This window comes from Hyla sarda, chromosome 4, assembly GCF_029499605.1.
Source record: "Hyla sarda isolate aHylSar1 chromosome 4, aHylSar1.hap1, whole genome shotgun sequence".
Classification (NCBI taxonomy): Eukaryota; Metazoa; Chordata; class Amphibia; order Anura; family Hylidae; genus Hyla; species Hyla sarda.
In genome coordinates, this window is record NC_079192.1 from 272299579 (window position 1) to 272319892 (window position 20314).

The 20314-nt window shown below is 45.7% G+C and overlaps 1 protein-coding gene across 1 annotated transcript in view; it reads right to left on the minus strand.

The window, feature by feature from the left end:
• The window catches only part of HELB (DNA helicase B), a 63408-nt gene extending 48081 nt beyond the window's left edge, over positions 1–15327 (minus strand). The window contains exons 1-3 of the mRNA XM_056574228.1: positions 15026–15327; positions 11288–11623; positions 7393–7592 (exon numbers count right to left, since the gene is read on the minus strand). Of these exons, the coding sequence (XP_056430203.1) occupies positions 7393–7592; positions 11288–11623; positions 15026–15242 (753 nt within the window). The 5' untranslated portion in view covers positions 15243–15327. The remainder of the gene's footprint in view (positions 1–7392; positions 7593–11287; positions 11624–15025) is intronic.
• Between the last annotated feature and the right edge of the window lie 4987 nt (positions 15328–20314).

The window sequence follows — 20314 nt, forward strand, 5'->3', positions numbered from 1 at the left end:
TGTGTATAGCAAAATATATGTTACTGCAATCCTTTTCTGTGAGAAATACTTATTTTTCTTGAAAAATTTCAGTAGTGCCAATATTTATAGCCATGACAGTACAAATTTATTATATTAGCCTCCATCCACATAACAATTCTTATAGTGATAGGAGGACCTGTGATTATGTGGGGGAGAGTGTATGCATGTGGATTTGTGAATGGGAGTGTGAGTATTGGTATACTAGGGCCAAATTCTGTGTTATACCTTAAACATGGTCACCTATACTTATAGGGGGGGGGGGGGGGCAGAGAATATGAAAACATTAGAAATCTAAATTTATTAAAAAAGGGAAAAAAAACTTAAATATTACATTAACATGTTCGTTGACCTGTAGTTTTAAACTGTACCATTTTGGAGGTAGCTATTACTATAATCCCTTTTTATTATACTTCTGGTATGAACTTGATGGACGTATGTCTTTTTTCAACCGTACTAACTACCGTATATACTCGAGTATAAGCCGAGTTTTTCAGCACGATTTTTCGTGCTGAAAACACCCCCCTCGGCTTATACTCGAGTGAACTCCCCCACCCGCAGTGGTCTTCAACCTGCGGACTTCCAGAGGTTTCAAAACTACAACTCCCAGCAAGCCAGGGCAGCCATCGGCTGTCCGGACTTGCTGGGAGTTGTAGTTTTGAAACCTCCGGAGGTCCGCAGGTTGAAGACCACTGCGGCCTTCAACATCATCCAGCCCCCTCTCACCCCCCTTTAGTTCTGAGTACTCACCTCCGCTCGGCGCTGGTCCGGTCCTGCAGGGCTGTCCGGTGAGGAGGCCGTCCGGTGGGATAGTGGTTCCGGGCTGCTATCTTCACCGGGGAGGCCTCTTCTAAGCGCTTCGGGCCCGGCCTCAGAATAGTCACGTTGCCTTGACAACGACGCAGATGCGTCGTTGTCAAGGCAACGGCTCTATTCCGGGCCGGAAGCGCGGAGAAGAGGCGCCCCCGGTGAAGATAGCAGCCCGGAACCACTATCCCACCGGACCACCTCATTACCGGACAGCCCTGCAGGACCGGACCAGCGCCGAGCGGAGGTGAGTACTCAGAACTAAAGGGGGGTGAGAGGGGGCTGGATGATGTTGAAGGCCGCAGTGGTCTTCAACCTGCGGACCTCCGGAGGTTTCAAAACTACAACTCCCAGCAAGCCCGGACAGCCGATGGCTGCCCGGGCTTGCTGGGAGTTGTAGTTTTGAAACCTCTGGAGGTCCGCATGTTGAAGGCCGCAGTGGTCTTCAACCTGCGGACCTCCGGAGGTTTCAAAACTACAACTCCCAGCAAGCCCGGACAGCCGATGGCTGCCCGGGCTTGCTGGGAGTTGTAGTTTTGAAACCTCTGGAGGTCCGCAGGTTGAAGACCACTGAGGGCGAATGATGAGAAGAGGATGATGAAGGGGGGGTGTGGGGATGATGAAGGGGGGTGGGGATGATGACAAGGGGATGATGAAGGGGGGATGTGTGGGATGATAAGGGGATGATGAAGGGGGGATGTGTGGGATGATGACAAGGGGATGATGAAGGGGGGATGTGTGGGATGATAAGGGGATGATGAAGGGGGGGGATGTGTGGGATGATGACAAGGGGATGATGAAGGGGGGGATGTGTGGGATGATAACAAGGGGATGATGATGAGGATGTTAATGACGGGTCTGGATGATGACAGGGGGGATGAGGTATTTCCCACCCTAGGCTTATACTCGAGTCAATAACTTTTCCTGGGATTTTGGGTTGAAATTAGGGGTCTCGGCTTATACTCGGGTCGGCTTATACTCGAGTATATACGGTATGTAACTATGTAGTGTTATGTGACCAAAAAGCAGCAATTCATTTTCTCTTTGTTTACAGCTTCTAGCTACCATAAGAAGCGATTTGCAGTTAAAAGGCAGGGGTGCCAATTGAAACACTGAAGCAATACAGAACTGTATAGATGGCACAATCTTATTTATTGCGGCATCTATACAGATAAAGGGGTACTCTGACAAAACTCTATTTTTATCTCAATATGCCCAGGATGCAGCAATTTAACCCCTTAAGGACTCAGCCCATTTTGGCCTTAAGGACTCAGACAATTAAATTTTTACGTTTTCATTTTTTCCTCCTCGCCTTCTAAAAATCATAACTCTTTTATATTTTCATCCACAGACTAGTATGAGGGCTTGTTTTTTGCGCGACCAGTTGTCCTTTGTAATGACATAACTCATATCATAAAATGTATGGCGCAACCAAAAAAACACTTTTTGTGGGGAAATTAAAAAGAAAAACGCAATTTTGCTAATTTTGGAAGGTTTCGTTTTCAGGCCGTACAATTTATGGTAAAAATGACATGTGTTCTTTATTCTGAGGGTCAATACGATTAAAATGATACCCATTATTACATACTTTTATATTATTGTTGTGCTTAAAAAAAATCACAAACTTTTTAACCAAATTAGTACGTTTATAATCCCTTTATTTTGATGACCTCTAACTTTTTTATTTTTCCGTATAAGCGGCGGTATGGGGGCTCATTTTTTGCGCCATGATCTGCACTTTTTTTTGATACCACATTTGCATATAAAAACTTTTAATACATTTTTTATAATTTTTTTTAATAAAATGTATTAAAAAAGTAGAAATTTTGGACTTCTTTTTTTTCGTTCACACCGTTCACCGTACGGGATCATTAACATTTTATTTCAATAGTTCGGACATTTACGCACGCGGCGATACCAAATATGTCTATAAAATTTATTTTTTACGCTTTTTGGGGGTAAAATAGGAAAAAACGGACGTTTTACTTTTTTATTGGGGGAGGGGATTTTTCTCATTTTTTTTACTTTTACATTTTTTTTTACACTTGAATACTCCCCATAGAGGACTATTCATAGCAATACCATGATTGCTAATACTGATCTGTTCTATGTATAGGACATAGAACAGATCAGTGTTATCGGCGATCTTCTGTTGTGGTCTGCTCGATCTCAGACCAGAGCAGGAGACGCCGGGAGCCGGAAGGAGGAAAGTGAGGGGACCTCCGTGCGGCGGTCTGAATGATCGGATCCCCGCAGCAGCGCTGCGGGCGATCCGATCATTCATTCAAATCGCGCACTGCCGCAGATGGCGGGATCTGTATTGATCCCGGCACCTGAGGGGTTAATGGCGGACGCCCGCGAGATCGCGGGCGTCGGCCATTGCCGGCGAGTCCCTGGCTGCGATCAGCCGCGCATGACACGGGCATCGCTTCGATGCCCGCGGTTATGCACGGGACGTAAATGTACGTCCTGGTGCGTTAAGTACCACCGCACCAGGACATACATTTACGTCCTGCGTCCTTAAGGGGTTAACAAAAAAATAAATTAAAAAAAATTAAAAAAACATTGACTCACCTTCCCTGCTGCCTCCGATATCGCGCTCCCTTCCTACGCTGCAATTCTCCTCATGCTTCTGGGGCCTGACAAGCAACAATGCAGCTCAGCTAATCGCTGGCCACAGCAGTGCTCTACCTTGGGCAGGGATTGACTGAGCGACAATATGCGACAGATTGGGTCCGGACACCAGGAAGAAGACAAGGGCCCTGGCCCAATATGTCATATTGTCGCTCAGCCAATCACTGGCAGAAGTGGGACAATGTTGTGGCCAGCGATTTGCTAACCTACATTGCTGCATCTCGGTAACCTGTACTATTCGCATTTTCAGGGGCTTTTAAAATGGAATCTGTCACCTGACACTCACCAGTTAAAAAGGTATTATATGTGCGCCATGCATGCAAAGTGGTAGTGACCTTGCACAGGCTTGGCTACCAGCATGCACTTGCGCTATGTTTCTGAATTGCCAAAAAAATCCACCTTGCATGTTTTGCTATGGAAAGCACGGTATATGCGTGAGATTTGGTATAGGCTCAGTGCTGAAAGCCAAGCCTTGTCTATCAAACTGGGAGAGAGCTGAGGAAAAAAAAGAGAAATACTGTGTCTTACCGCACTAATACCTTTATAACTGTCAGCAGTGATACAGGTGATTTTAAGTTTCGCATAAGATCAGAAGTCTGCACCTTTATTCATCCTAAAGGATAGGAGTGAGGTGGCAGGGGTGCCACCTCCTCCCATCACCTGCGATTGGCCGGTCAGCACTGACCGGCAAATCGCAGGGCAGGGGCAGACTGTCAAAGTTGAGATCCCTGCTCTGCCCACAGCTTGAAGTCCAGGCAGAGCAGGATAAAGATGGCGGCAGAGGCAGATACCGGCGGTAGACATGGGGGGGTTGGCGGCAGACAGCGGGGGACCTGCGGCAGCAGAATGTAGGTGGAGACAGAGGCAGCAGTGAAGATTTGGTAAGTTTCACAACTGCAACTCCCAGCATGCCCAGATAGCCAAAAGCTGTCTGGGCATGCTGGGAGTTGTAGTTTTGCAACATCTGGAGGGCTGCAGTTTGGAGACCACTGTATAGTGGTCTCCAAACTACACTTTCAGATGTTGCAAAACTACAACTCCCAGCATGCCCAGACAGCTTTTGGCTATCTGGGCATGCTGGGAGTTGTAGTTGTGAAACTACAAGGCAGCTGTAAAGAACAGTAAAGACTGTCCAGGCATGCTGAGCATTGTAGTTCAGCAACATCTGAAGGGCCAGATGTTGCAAGACTACAACTCCCAGCATGCACTTCGGATCTCCGGGCATGCTGGGAGTTGTAGTTTTTCAACAACTGGAGGCACACTGGTTGGGAAACATTGTCTGTTTCCTAACTGTTTCACAACGTGTGCCTCCAGCTGTTGCAAAACTACAACTCCCAGCATGCATTGACAGACCATCTGCCAGTCTGTCAGTGCATGCTGGGAGTTGTAGTTTTGCAACAGTTGAAGGTTAGCCCCTGCCCACGTGAATGTACAGGGTACTGTCACACGGGCAGGGTTTTACAGCGAGTTTCTCGCTTTAAAAGGGGTTATGCAGGGGGAAAAAAAATTATATATCAACTGGCTCCAGAAAGTTAAACAGATTTGTAAATTACTTCTATTAAAAAATCTTAATCCTTCTAATAATTCCTTCTCAGCTGCTGAAGTTGAGTTGTTCTTTTTTGTCTGACAACAGTGCTCTCTGCTGACATCTCTGAATGTTTCGGAAACTGCAAAGAATAGAAGAGGTTTGCTATGGGGATTTGCTTCTACTCTGGACAGTTCACGAGAAAGGTGTCAACAGAGAGCACTTAGACAGAAATAACAACTCAACTTCAGCAGCTCATAAGTACTGAAAGGATTAAGATTTTTTTAATAGAAGTAATTTACAAATCTATTTAACTTTCTGGAGCCAATTGACATATAAGAAAAAGTTTTTTCCTGGATACCCCCTTTAAGTTTGAGCTGCAGCAAATTTTCCGCCGCAGCTCAAACTCCCAGCGGGAAACTCGCTGTGAACCCCCGCCTGTGTGAATGTACCCTAAAAACACTACATTACACTACACGTACACTTACACAAAATAAAAGGGTAAAACTCTAAATATACAGAACCTTACACTGGCCCCCAATAAAAATTAAAAACGTCTCATACGGCAGTGTTTCCAAAACAGAGCCTCCAGCTGTTGCAAAATAACTCCCAGTATTGCCAGACAGCCATTTTGCAACAGCTGGAGGCACCCTGTTTGGGGAACACTGCCATGTCCGTCCCTATGCAAATCCCTAATTTGGGCCTCAAATGTGCATGGCGCTGTCTCACTTCGGAGCCCTGTCGTATTTTAAAGCAACAGTTTAGTGCCACATGTGGGGTATTTCTGTACTCAGGAGAAATTGCCTAACAAATTCTGGGGGGCTTTTTCTCCTTTTACCCCATATTAGAGGTTATCCTTATCTAAAATTGTACCCCACACCCCCCAAAGCAAATCTTAACCCTTCATCAGCAACCACTGCAGCCCAATGCACACACCTCACAGCAGTCCCCATCCACTTCATGTAGAGACCCCGAGCCCCCTACACTGCAGGTGCAAATATTACACAGTGCACTTAATGGCAAAGCTGACATAATATTAGTCGTAGGGTTAAGGCTTTTTTCCTTAACAGAACTGTATGAAGGCTCATTGTTTGTGCCATGATCTTTTATTTTTATTGGTAACTTTTGAGGTAAATTAAACTTTTTGATGACTTTTCATTAATTTTTTTTATAGGATGTAATGTGACAAAAAATCAGCAATTCTACGTACGCGTTTCACCATATGAGATAAATAACATGATATTGTAAGAGTTCTGACATTTCTGCACGTGGCTATACCAAATATGTTGCTATTTTCTTCTAGACTTAATATTTCAAAAGGGGGAATAAAAAAAATTATCAGGAGTTTTTTTTTTTTTTTTTTTTAAACTGAAAACCCTTTTAAAAAAAAAAAAATATTTTTATACTTTTTAAGTGCCTCTAGGGGACTTTTATAAGCAATCATTTGTTTGCCATTGAACTGTAAAATATAGTTTCTCTACTAGTACAGCCTGCATCAGTAGAGTTAGGCTATGTTTACACGGTGGAATGGCTACAGCCAAAGGATGGAAGAACATGATGGCGCTAGGACAGCTCAGAAATGTGTTGTCTCATAGATGCTAATGCATTTCCGTGCGGACACCGTAGAAAGGATAGACACGTCTATTCTTTCTGCGGACTCCGCAATCAGGTTTACGCAAATTTTGCTGTGTAAACAGTGCTGCAGAATTCTACTGAAATCAATGGGACTTTGCGGAATTCTTCTGCAAAACTCAACACAGAAATCCCATTGTGTGAACATAGCCTTAAAGGGGTACTCCGGCGCAAAGACATCTTATCCCCTATCCAAGTATTGATGAAAACTTACCACTAACAAAGTAGAATTTGTCACAAAAAAAAAAAAAAAAAAAACACAATCTCAGAATCAAATTCATAAATTAAAGCATCCCAGAGTTATTAATGCTTAAAGTGACAGTGGTCAGATTTGCAAAAAACGGCTGCGTCTTTAAGGTCAAAATGGGCTGCATCCTTAAGGGATTAAAGGGGTACTCCAATGAAAAACATTTTATCCCCTATCCGAAGGAGCTTGGAGCTTCTGTGTCCCACCCCCTCCATTCATGTCTAGTAAGTAGCCGTCATGCCTCCTCCCATAGACATGAATGGAGGGGGCCTGGTGGCTGTAGTTCACTCCGTGCACAGATGACCGGGGTGCCTCACTGGAGATTGCGAGGGTCCCTTCGGATAGGGGATAAGATGTTTTCGCCGGAGAACCACTTTAAGGGAATCCAGAAAGCATTTCAATGCCTGTCCGGAAGGTCATCATACTATTTGTGAGTGGAACGGCACATAGCAAATTCATGCACAGCCCATACTCATAATGCTAAATATTATATTAACACACAAGATACTAAATATACAGTTTTACTTACCAAGCCAAAGCCAAGTTTCCAAGGATCGTCAGCCAACATTGCTTCAATCTCACACAAGATGTCAGGCGGAGGTTTTTCTGTGGACTTTTGGTCAAGAACATCCAACATGAACAAATATCTTATTTTGGAAGGTAAAAGTTTTGGTAAATATTTCATTACCAAAGGGATGATGAATGACAGAAATACAAATGCTCCAGAACCTGAATAAAAGAATATTTATATTCAGTGTATAAAACAAAAAACTTTTTGCCTGGAAATTGTTTCCTAGCTGGACAACCCCTTTCTGCTAAGCAGACGTGCAGACATACCGGTACTGCAGAAGGGACAGGCAGGCGCCGCTAGACGCTACTTATATTTATCAGGCTCTATCATCAGGGCAGGCATAGGCAGTTATACTGCATTACCTAGTCTGACACTGCACGCCACATAGTACACTACATGGCTATGTTTAAAAGGGTACTCCACTGGAAAACATTCTTTTTTAAATCCACTGATGCCAGAAAGTTAAAGCGGTACTCCGGTGGAAGACTTTTTTTTTTTTATGAACTGGTGCCAGAAATTTAAACAGATTTCTAAAGGACTTCTATTAAAAAATCTTAACCCTTCCAGTACGTATTAGCAGCTGTATATTACAGAGGAAATTCTTTTCTTTTTGAATTTCTTTTCTGTCTGACCACAGTGCTCTCTGCTGACACCTCTGTGTTAGGAACTGTCCAGAGCAGCATATGTTTGCTATGGGGATTTTCTCCTGCTCTGGACAGTTCCTGACATGGACAGATGTGTCACCAGAGAGCACTGTGGACAGACAGAAAATAAATCCAAAAAGAAAATTTCCTCTGCAGTCTACAGCTGCTAATAAGTACTGAAAGAATTACGGTAAAATGTGTTAATAGAAGCAATTTACAAATCTGTTTAACTTTCTGGAGCCAGTTGACTTAAGACCTAAAAATAAATAAATAAATAAATAAAAAATAAAATAAAAAAAACTCTTTTCCACCGGAGTACTCCTTTAAACAGATTTGTAAATTACTTATATTTAAAAATCTTAACCCTTCCAGTACTTATCAGCTGCTTTATGTTCCAAAGGAACTTCTTTTCTTTTTATACTTACTTTCTGTCTGACCACAGTGCTCTCTGCTGACACCTCTGTCCATTTTAGGAACTATCCAGAGTAGGAGCAAATCCCCATAGCAAACCTATCCTTCTCTGTACATTTCCTAAAATGGACAGAGGTGTCAGCAGAGAGCACTGCGGTCAGACAGAAATAAAATTCAAAGAGAAAAGAACTTCATCTGTAGTATACAGCAGCTGATAAGTACTGGAAGGATTAAGATTTTTAAAGGAAATCTGTCACCAATGTCATCTTCACTAACCTGTTGGTACCGACACTGCAGGTGACACTGATGACAACGGTACTTACCTTGTCCCGTTCCTTGGTGAGGATCTCTGGTAATCTTGGCCAATAGCTCCAGCTCCGGGCATCCAACTTGGGGCATGGGCGGAGCTTAGTGATGTCACCGCTGCTGCTCCCTGCTGGGTCCCGTTGCTAGAGAACAGCAGCGTTGACATCACTAAACTCCACCCATGCCCAAAGCAGGGCTGGAGCTTAAGCTTAATGGCCAAGATTACCGGAGATCCCTGCTAGGGAACGGGATAAGGTGAGTACCGCTGTCATCAGTGTCACCTGCACTACCTGTTGGTAGCAACAGGTTAGTGCAGGTAACACTGGTAACAGATTTCCTTTAAATAGAAGTAATTTACAAGTCTGTTTAACTTTCTGGCACCAGTTGATTTAAAAAAAAAAAAATTCCAGGGGGGGTACCCTTTTAACCACACTTTCCCAGCAGCTATCCAGCTCTGGTCATGGAAAAATACACTCCCTTTTATAGTTCTGCCCCCAAACTAACAAGAATAGAGCTCAACTGGGTGCTTGCATTAGAGGTTATCCTTATCTAAAATTGTACCCCACACCCCCCAAAGCAAATCTTAACCCTTCATCAGCAACCACTGCAGCCCAATGCACACACCTCACAGCAGTCCCCATCCACTTCATGTAGAGCCCCCGAGCCCCCTACACTGCAGGTGCAAATATTACACAGTGCACTTAATGGCAAAGCTGACATAATATTAGTCGTAGGGTTAAGGCTTTTTTCCTTAACAGAACTGTATGAAGGCTCATTGTTTGTGCCATGATCTTTTATTTTTATTGGTAACTTTTGAGGTAAATTAAACTTTTTGATGACTTTTCATTAAATTTTTTTTATAGGATGTGATGTGACAAAAAATCAGCAATTCTACGTACGCGTTTCACCATATGAGATAAATAACATGATATTGTAAGAGTTCTGACATTTCTGCACGTGGCTATACCAAATATGTTGCTATTTTCTTCTAGACTTAATATTTCAAAAGGGGGAATAAAAAAAAAATTATCAGGAGTTTTTTTTTTTTTTTTTTTAAACTGAAAACCCTTTAAAAAAAAAAAATATTTTTATACTTTTTAAGTGCCTCTAGGGGACTTTTATAAGCAATCATTTGTTTGCCATTGAACTGTAAAATATAGTTTCTCTACTAGTACAGCCTGCATCAGTAGAGTTAGGCTATGTTTACACGGTGGAATGGCTACAGCCAAAGGATGGAAGAACATGATGGCGCTAGGACAGCACAGAAATGTGTCGTCTCATAGATGCTAATGCATTTCCGTGCGGACACCGTAGAAAGGATAGACATGTCTATTCTTTCTGCGGACTGCGCAATCAGGTTTACGCAAATTTTGCTGTGTAAACAGTGCTGCAGAATTCTACTGAAATCAATGGGACTTTTCGGAATTCTTCTGCAAAACTCAACACAGAAATCCCATTGTGTGAACATAGCCTTAAAGGGGTACTCCGGCGCAAAGACATCTTATCCCCTATCCAAAGGATAGGTGATAAGATGCCTGATCGCGGGGTCCCGCCGCTGGAGACCCCCGTGATCTTGCACGCAGCACCCCGTTAGAATCAGTCTGATTACTGGGGATCACGGAAACGGAGCATTGTGTTGTCACGCTCCGCCCCCTCAATGCAAGCCTATGGGAGGGGGGGGGGTAACAGCTGCCAGGTCTGATTACTGGCGATCACGGGGACGGAGCATTGTGACATCACGGCTCCGCCCCCATGTGACGTCACACTCCGCCCCCTCAATGCAAGCCTATAAGAGGGGGCGTGACAGCTGTCACACCCCCTCTCATAGGCAGGCATTGAGGGGGCGGAGCATGATGTCACATGGGGGCGGACCTGTGATGTCACAATGCCCCGTCCCTGTGATCGACAGTAATCAGACCCGGAGCGAATACGCTCCAGGGACAGATTCTAAAGGGGTGCTGCATGCAAGATCACGGGGGTCCCCAGCGGTGGGACCCCCTGCAATCAGGCATCTTATCCCCTATCCTTTGGATAGAGGATAAGATGTCTTAGCGCCGGAGTACCCCTTTAAAGGGGTAGGTACAGAGGGCTGTAGAAGCCCTCCAGCTGCCATGTAAACCGATTAGACCCCTGGGGACGCCTGTCAGACAATATTCCTAAATGCAGCTATTGTCATTAATAACAGCATTTAAGGGGTTAAATAACAGGCATTCACGCAATTGCTGATATCAGTCAATAGTGGCAAGTGTCTGCTCCATATATCTCCAAACCACTGCAACATATACTTACGTTGGGTGGTTGTGAGAGGGAAAAATATCAGAGTTAGAAGCGACAGTAAAAATAAAAAGGGATCCAAGAAAAAAGGATCCAAAAGGGATCAACTCTGGTGTGTTCATAGCAGTAGTCCTTGACTTGAGGGTAAATAACCCTTGGCATACACTGTTAGTAAACCATTTATACTGCATATAGAGGTGAAGCAAAGTTCCACATACCGGAGTTTTCCAGATATGGCAGGATATCCTTGTTTTCCTCCTCCTTAAAGTCATTTGCCAGCTCTTTCAATGTGGTGAAGGAGACAGAATGGTATTGTGGGAGCCAGTCTATGAACGCCTGTTTAAACTGGTCTGGCACCCCACATTTTTTAAGAAAGAGCGACAGGATGTCTTTTTCCCGGATGCTCTCATCGTCCAGTTCATAGGATGGGGCTTCTTTGGCATAGTTCACAGACTGTTGTGGCCGCACTTTTACATTCACAGTCCACCAAGGATCATCCAGAGGAAAATGTCCGTTCACTATGTACTCATGGGAATCTTGGGTTTTCATTTTTACTAAAATAAAATATACAAGAAGAAGCGTTATTCGAGTTCACTGATAAAATGCTGTATTTCACTTGTACAGTAATCCCTCGAGATGCGATGGCCTCCACATACGTTATTTTCAACATACGGTGGCCTCTCAGAGCAGAAAGCAGTATCAACATACAATACTTTTTGTCGGGGCCATCATTAAAATTTGCGGTCCTCCGGTAGCGCTGGCTGCCGCAGCTGCTACCGGTCTACCGCTGGGCTATTAAGCAGGTTTACATACCGGTGCATGCCGGAGCAGCTAGCCCCCGTGGTGCCGGTGAGTGCTCATTTGCATGGCAGCGGCAGTGTTAACCCCTCACCCCATGGCAGTTGCGGCATTAACCCCTCACCCCATGGCAGCGGCAGTGTTATCGCTGCCATGGGGTGAGGGGTTAACTTAACCCTTCACCCCATGGCAGAGGCAGGGTTAACACCTCACACAGCGGCAGCGATAAAACTGCCGCTGCCAAGTTAACCCCTCACCCCATGGCAGCGGTAGCATTAACCCCCCTCTCATAAGCGCAGCACAAATCCCCGGGCCTGGCCCATAGCCCCCACCTCGGGCCTGGCCCATAGCCCCCACCTCGGGCCTGGCCCATAGCCCCCACCTCGGGCCTGGCCCATAGCCCCCACCTCGGGCCTGGCCCATAGCCCCCACCTCGGGCCTGGCCCATAGCCCCCACCTCGGGCCTGGCCCATAGCCCCCACCTCGGGCCTGGCCCATAGCCCCCACCTCGGGCCTGGCCCATAGCCCCCACCTCGGGCCTGGCCCATAGCCCCCACCTCGGGCCTGGCCCCTGGCCCCCACCTCGGGCCTGGCCCCTGGCCCCCACCTCGGGCCTGGCCCCTGGCCCCCACCTCGGGCCTGGCCCATAGCCCCCACCTCGGGCCTGGCCCCTGGCCCCCACCTCGGGCCTGGCCCCTGGCCCCCACCTCGGGCCTGGCCCCTGGTTGAAATTTCATGGACTCAGGAACCAATTACCAGTTTTCCATAGACATATGTACTCAACATATGATGGTTTCAAGATATGATGGTCCTCCCGGAACCAATTACCATCATATGTTGAGGGACCACTGTACATTGGCCATAAGACTAAAACAACTGCCTTCAGTTGTACAAAAGCAAATGATATCCAAGAGTCATTCACAAAACTGTGGCCAAGATTTATCAATATGTCTGAGGACAGACATTGATAGTTCCATACCAACCAATCACAGCTCAGCTTTCAGTGAATTTTGATTGTTTGCTATAGGAAACCAGTTGCTAATTATGGGTTTATATATCAATCTGCTCAGCTCCCCCCGCTCTAGAACATGTTGTGTATATCAGACTTCATATCCAGGTGATGGGGAACATCTGGCCAGACCAGGACACAGGGGGAGAAGTATTAAAACCCATGTAGAGGACAACTAGTGCAGTTGCCTATAGCAACCAGACTGGGGATTTTTTTTATATGAAAGAAGCCATCTGATTGATGAAGTTGCCTATAGTAACCACTCTTCCTCTACAAAGGTTCCAACCAGAGTGTCATGGCATTCTTGTGGGGGAGATGTTCACAGGACATGCTAGGGTGTCTGTGGCTTATAGGTGTCATAGCAAATCCTAGGATGTGAAGGCTCTAGGCACTGTCATGCCAGCGTGCCACTAGAGGCTAGGAGCGTCTCTCCCTCTGGGATATGCACAATAAGGACGACCTGTGGCCTAGAAGCAGATGAAGTCTGCAGTGGAGTCTGAAGGGTTTTTTTTTTTTTTTATTCTCCAAAAGGGTCCCTGCCTACAGGGGCAAGCTACCTTCAGGGCAGGCTACATGGGGTGAGGGGGCAGAAGAAAAGCAGTTCCAGCCATTACATTAGGGGGGGACTTATTTCATAGTTTACCAAATACATTGGCTAATTTTAAGTTGATCATTTTGTGTCACAAATATCCCAAAAAGGCTCCCACCCCTGCCCTAAAATATAGAGCTAAGCTTGCATTTTTTCTGTCAATGTCAACAGCTTATTTCTTGAGGATCCCCATTGCTATTCTATGGCAAAGTCAGCAGTGGATCCTGTAGGTAAAATTATATTTTGATATCTATGTTCTCTGTGTGTGTGTATATATATATATATATATATATATATATATAGTCTAACTTTAAATGGTGTTGGCCGGATTTTTAGCTAGTTTCAGTTAACCATTGTCTTAGTTCTGGCCAGCGCCCAGTGATGCTCAAAACTATCCAAATGGCCTTGGTAAAATAATGAGGCAATTGTGGGATAACAAGATTTTGCTACAATAAGAAAGAAAGTGTAAAAGGAACCCTGTGATTCGTAATAAATTTATACACCATGAGCCACCAGTGTTCCTTAACCAATCAGCTCACACTTCCATATAAAAAGGGCTGTAATCTAATATTGGGTATGATTTTCTTCTGCAGAGCTGTTTCTCTGCATGTAAGAGAACATCCATCTGTATCGGTACACGTGTATTAAATCTGTCTGCTAATCAACACGGCTGGAGTTGACTGATCACAGGGAGAAATAGGTCCTAACAGATCCCCCCCCCATAGCCATTCTATGGCAAAGTCAGCATTGGATCCCCCCATAGCCATTGTACGGTAAAGTCAGCAGTGGATCTCCTCTCCCATAGCCATTCTACGGCAAAGTCAGCAGTGGATCCCCCCATAGCCATTCAAAGGCAAGGTCCGCAGTGGATCCCCCCCATAGCCATTCAAAGGCAAGGTCCGCAGTGGATCCCCCCCATAGCCATTCAAAGGCAAAGTCAACAGCGGATCCCCCCCATAGCCATTCTAAGGCAAAGTCAGCAGCGGATCCCCCCCCCATAGCCATTCTAAGGCAAAGTCAGCAGCGGATCCCCCCATAGCCATTCTAAGGCAAAGTCAGCAGTGGATCCCCCGTAGCCATTCTAAGGCAAAGTCAGCAGCAGATCCCCCCCCCCCCCCCCATAGCCATTCTAAGGCAAAGTCAGCAGCGGATCCCCCCCCATAGCCATTCTAAGGCAAAGTCAGCAGCGGATCCCCCCCCCATAGCCATTCTAAGGCAAAGTCAGCAGCGGATCCCCCCCCCATAGCCATTCTAAGGCAAAGTCAGCAGTGGATCCCCCCCATAGCCATTCTAAGGCAAAGTCATCAGATAAGTCATTCTATGGAAAAGTCAGTTTTTTTGTTGTTGGAGACACCAAAAGTAACACACCCATCCGAAGAGTTGTGTTCTTCACCCAGCTCTATAAGGAAACAGAAAGTGGCACATTGTACATTATGATGGGGTTAGGGCAGGGGCTTGCACTAGTGAAGTCTCCGGCACACAGGGCACCATCTGGGCAGTGATCTGGGGGGGTGGGTAGAACACAGTTGCAGCCCCGTTTAGCGGGGGTCATGTGACTACCTGTAGTGCTCGGGACCTTCCAGGACTTCACTTGTATGGCGCCGCCTTCTATCTCGTCTGCATCCAAAAACTCCGGATCCGAGTCGTCAGGGCCATCGCTGTCCTCCTCCCCTTCCCCGGTGTCTGGCGCCTCATCCTTTACTGGCAGCAGCCGGCCACGGAGCTCTATGAGGCCCGGTACCCTCCTCCTGCTCTTCCAACCACGGCTGCCTGACATTCTGGAACCTCTGTACTTCCAAATAGCCGCTATTCTACACCGGAAGTGACGTCCCCCCTGGCCGAAAAAGAGTGGAAGGAGCTTGCTGTGGTTTTTTTTTGTTATGTCTTTATTGTGCTTAGTATATAAGAACAAAGGGAAGAGAGATTAGTATATTCCTCTGTGTTCATTATTCCCTAAACAACCACATATGGAGAAAATGTCATCTCCTAATCCAGCTGTGTAACAACATCAGTGGTTGTGTCTACCCAAGTGTTTCCCAACCAGGGAGCCTCCAGCTGTCACAACTACAACTCCCAGCCAGCATGCCCGGACAGCCAAAAGCCTCGGACACAAATGACACCATGCATTAATAACTGAAACTTCAGACTGATTCTGAGATAGTATTTTTGTGACATATTCTGCTTTATAATAGTGATTAGTTTCAGTCAATACTTGCAATATTTTGGGTTTTTATTTATGGAAAACAGCAAAATTTCATGCAAAATTCTTTGCTTATAAGTGTGGTGAGGGTGTGATGAGGGCAGATGCGGTCGCGGTGCGGCGGGTCGGGGAGGCGGGTCGGGCGGGGAGGTGGTCGCGGTGCGGCGGTGATAGGTCTCAGGACCCCAGGACAGGCAGGGGGAGAGAAGCGGGTGGCGGCGGTGGCGGCCTATGGCACCGCAAAAGCCACTGCAGTGCATTGATTTAAAGCGCCCGCTTTAAATCAATGATCTGCAGTGGTGTCGCGGGGGGATAAATAGCCGATAACTTATACCGGAATATCGGTATAAGTTATCAGCTATCGGCCCTAACCTCCACCGATTATCGGTATCGGCCCTTAAAAAACGATATCGGTCGATCCCTAGTTATTACCCTAGGGGCAGATGACATTAACCCCTTGTATTTGTGATGCCAGGGCTTGGCTAACCTCTGCACCAGCCGAGGTTTGGCCGCTGGATACGGGGCTAGGCACAGGGCAAATAATGACTCCGACGCCAAGTTACAGAACAACGGCAGCTTTACTGAAGCAGACAGATGGAATAGTCTTTACAGCTCAGTTAGGCCCAAGGAGGTGACCAGTGACTTCAGAGACTTGCAGGCTCGCTGGGACTTGTAGTGGGCTTGGACAGAATGCTGCAGACCCACGCTGAATTTAGACATACTTGACTAGGACTGACTAGACTTCACCCCTTGTGTAGTTTACCAGGCTTTGACGTTCACCTGTGGGGCACTTGGTGATGGAAGCGTGGCTGTGTGACTAGGCCTTGGGTCTCCTCAGGACACCAGACACTCTCAGGTCTTGACTGTTCCTTCCTCAGCATGTACTCAAAGAGACTGAACTAGCGCCTTCCTGGGTTTATAAGGGAGTGTTTTAGAGGGGTCCCATAGGTCACCACACAATTCACCTGGTCACTGACACCTTCCCTGGTTACAAGACTTGGTAACAACATTTGAAAGCATATAACATTATAAAGACAATGCAATAAATAACATAGGGTATAATTAACCATTTGAGCTATGTACCATAAGGGGGGAACTCAGGGGACACTGAAATAGAGTCCGCCACACAGGACAGCAAGGGTACAGGAGTGCACCACTACTTATCTCCGCTTGCACAGTATACAGCGCTGCATAGTGCAGTGCTGTATACTACACAAGAGCCAGGACTCCCATCACTATACTGATAGGAGTTCCCTTCATAGTGGGGCTGAGTTGTGCCTGCACAGCTAATGTTGAGCAGGAGATATACATCGTATATCTCCTGCCCAGCAACAATTTACAGTAAAAATTCTGCATTATTCATCAAATGTATCAAATTCATCACTGCATAACTGTAACCCCTTGCTAGGCTGTGCGCTATGCTCCAGCTCGGCAAGAAAACAGTTAACACATGCTGCTGAGCAGTGCTGGTTAGCTGGTTTGTGGGGTAAACAGTATATCCAGCCATCTTTAGTTGGCTGTATATACTTATTACAGTGGACAGACAATCACTTACCATCCTGGCTCCTGGCCTGGTATAGCCCTCCCCTAGTGATGGCGTTATTACCCCCAAAACAGCTAATGCTAACCCCAAATTATTACTCGGTACCAACTGCCACGGGGGTACCTGGTAATAATTGTGGGTTAGCATTAGCTGCTTTGGGAGTTAACCCTAAGCCTAGTAATATACTCCAACTATTAGACGGCTTCCACTAATAAGGCTAAAAATTATATATAAAGCGCAACTGTCATGAGTTTTTAGCCCTCCAGACTACAACAATGTTATAGATGTCCATAATGTGAGTATAACCATACCTTTATCACAGCGCATCCACAGCACGTGTCCCTTCTAATGTGCGCGTGCCACAGCCCTGCATTGACAGAGCGAGCGCTCGCTCCCGCTGCCTATGCGCTCACACTGCGCAGGTGCAGTACTAGAGGAAGGGAGGGGTGCATGCGCTGCATCTTACTACACAGCGATCCCAGCGCTGAAAGGAGAGGATAGGCGTGGCGGCGGCGGGGCTTTGCGAACCCTAAGCCACGCCTATCTGACTGTGCCTGACCGCTGGATAAATGTATTTTATAAGTTACTAGCTGAGTACCCGGTGTTGCCCGGTTTTTCCTTCCTAATCCTTGTTGGGGAGGAAAATAAACAAAGGAGGAAGCTTTTGACTTCATATCCCGACCTCATATATTGTTTTCATATCCTGACCTCCTTTCCCGTCCTCCTATCCCGTCCTCCTATCCCATCCTCCTATCCCGTCCTCCTTTCCCGTCCTCCTATCCTGTCCTCCTTTCCCGTCCTCCTTTACCGTCCTCATATCTCGACCTTTCCCGTCCTCCTTTTCCGTCCTCCTATCCCATCCTCCTATCCAGTCCATCTATCCAGTCCTCCTATCCTATCCTCCTATCCCGACCTCCTATCCCGTCCTCCTATCATGACCTCCTATCCCATCCTCATATCTCGACCTCCTATCCCGACCTCCTATCCCGTCCTCCTATCCCGTCCTATCCCGTCCTCCTATCCCGTCCTCCTATCCTGTCCTCCTATCCCGTCCTCCTATCCCGTCCTCCTATCCCGTCCTCCTATCCCGACCTCCTATCTCGACTTCCTATCCAGACCCGTAATATGTGTGCCAGGTATTGAAATATCTCCAGCCGTACGGAAGTTATGTGGGAACATACATTTCCCATTGTTTTGCATGGGACTTTAAACAAAACCTCACAAATGGGGGTAGTTAAAGGTTAAATTAACACTATCCTATATTTTAAGTGGACATATAAGTAACATGTGACCAAGTATTATCGAAATATCTCCAGCCGTTTGGAAGTTATGCAGTAACATATATTTCCCATAGACTTGTATGGGACTTTAAACATAAACCCTGCCCCTGGCAAATCGGGGTGAGTAAGGGTTAAATCACCTATCCTATGTTTGTTGTTGACATATAAGTAACATGTGTGCCAAGTTTCATGTTAATATCTTTAGCCGTTTGGACGTGATGCTGGAACACACATACATACATACATACATACGCACACACACACACACACACATTGAGTTTTATATATATATATATATATATATAGATAGATATATAGATAAAAGAAGGAGGAAAAGCGATAAAAGTATGGTTACACTCATGTTATGGACATCTGTAACAACATGACAGTTGCACTTTAAAAAAATAAAATCACAACACATAAAAAAAAACTTTTTTATTACAAAAAACACTCTCACAAGTCCTCACAAGTCCACAGCATACATGGATCTAAAACAAGAAGTAAAAGAAAGATGGGGAAACTACTAAAACACCAAATAGCTAACCTATAAATAATAAATAATTATTAATAATGTATAAAATATTTATTAGAGTAGAAATAATCTACAATAATGTTACCATACAATTAGAGACTGAATATCTGTGGGGCCCTTACAGTCCAGCCTCTATATTACAAACTTACAGTATACTGATATAATTTATGTGAGTGACCGCACTGTCTCTGTATTTAATGACAAAAAAGTGCAATTCTCATTAAAGTGTTTATAAATAGGCAGTCTTTGTATAATGAAATAATCTCACCATTGGTCTTCAAATGCTGTACTGGGCAATTGCACCCCACTCACAGCTATTGTTGAAGGACTGCAAGTCCAAGAATGCCCGTAGTGGTATCGGGTCTCACAGGAGGTGTAAGGAGCATTAGATGGTTATCGAACCTGTAGACGGGGTGCACCCCAATACTTGGATGGACCGTGGGGCAGGATTAGCAGACTCCAGTATGGTCAGCGCAGCGTCTGTGGTGGTCCAGTGTCTGTGGCAGCAGACGTCGGGAGCTTGGATGGTGACCACAACGTCGGCGCAGCAGACACCAGGAACTTGGATGGTAATCACAGTGTCTGTGGCAGCAGACATCGGGAGCTTGGATGGTGACCACAACGTCGGCGCAGCAGACACCAGGAACTTGGATGGTAATCACAGTGTCTGTGGCAGCAGACGTCGGGAGCTTGGATGGTGACCACAGCGTCGGTGCAGCAGACACCAGGAACTTGGATGGTAATCCATTTTGTGGCATCTGTCCTCGCAGCTGGAGATATAAACTTGAAATCATATAAAAGTTTAATTGAATTCAGTTCTGTTAACAGTTCCCTTCTATATTGTATTACTGCTGAATTACTTAGAAGCTACCGCTGTTATCCCAGTTATACTGCCCGAATATTGTGCTTCATCGCTTTCAGCATTCAACCTGTGGATCTGTGTCAGCACCTCTGGTAACTGGAAATATAGCTAAGACACTTGCCACAAGGAGCCTATGGAAACAAGAAGAAAAAGTGTCTTTGCACAATTTGCCAACATTTGAAAGTATTTTCCAGGATCACTTCGGATGTGGCGTATTATAGGTGTGGTTTAATGTGGGTGGGGTTTATGGGGTGTGTGGCTTGTCACAGGGTATTTTTTCCCCCCCTGAAGTTTTGCTACAAATTGTTTTTAATGCAAGGATCCCCTGCAGCTAATTTGCCCCCTTTATGGAGGACCCCTCTGTAGGTAGTTTGCCCCCTGTATGTAGGATCCCTACTGTAGTATATACAAACTATATGGCCAATAAATGGA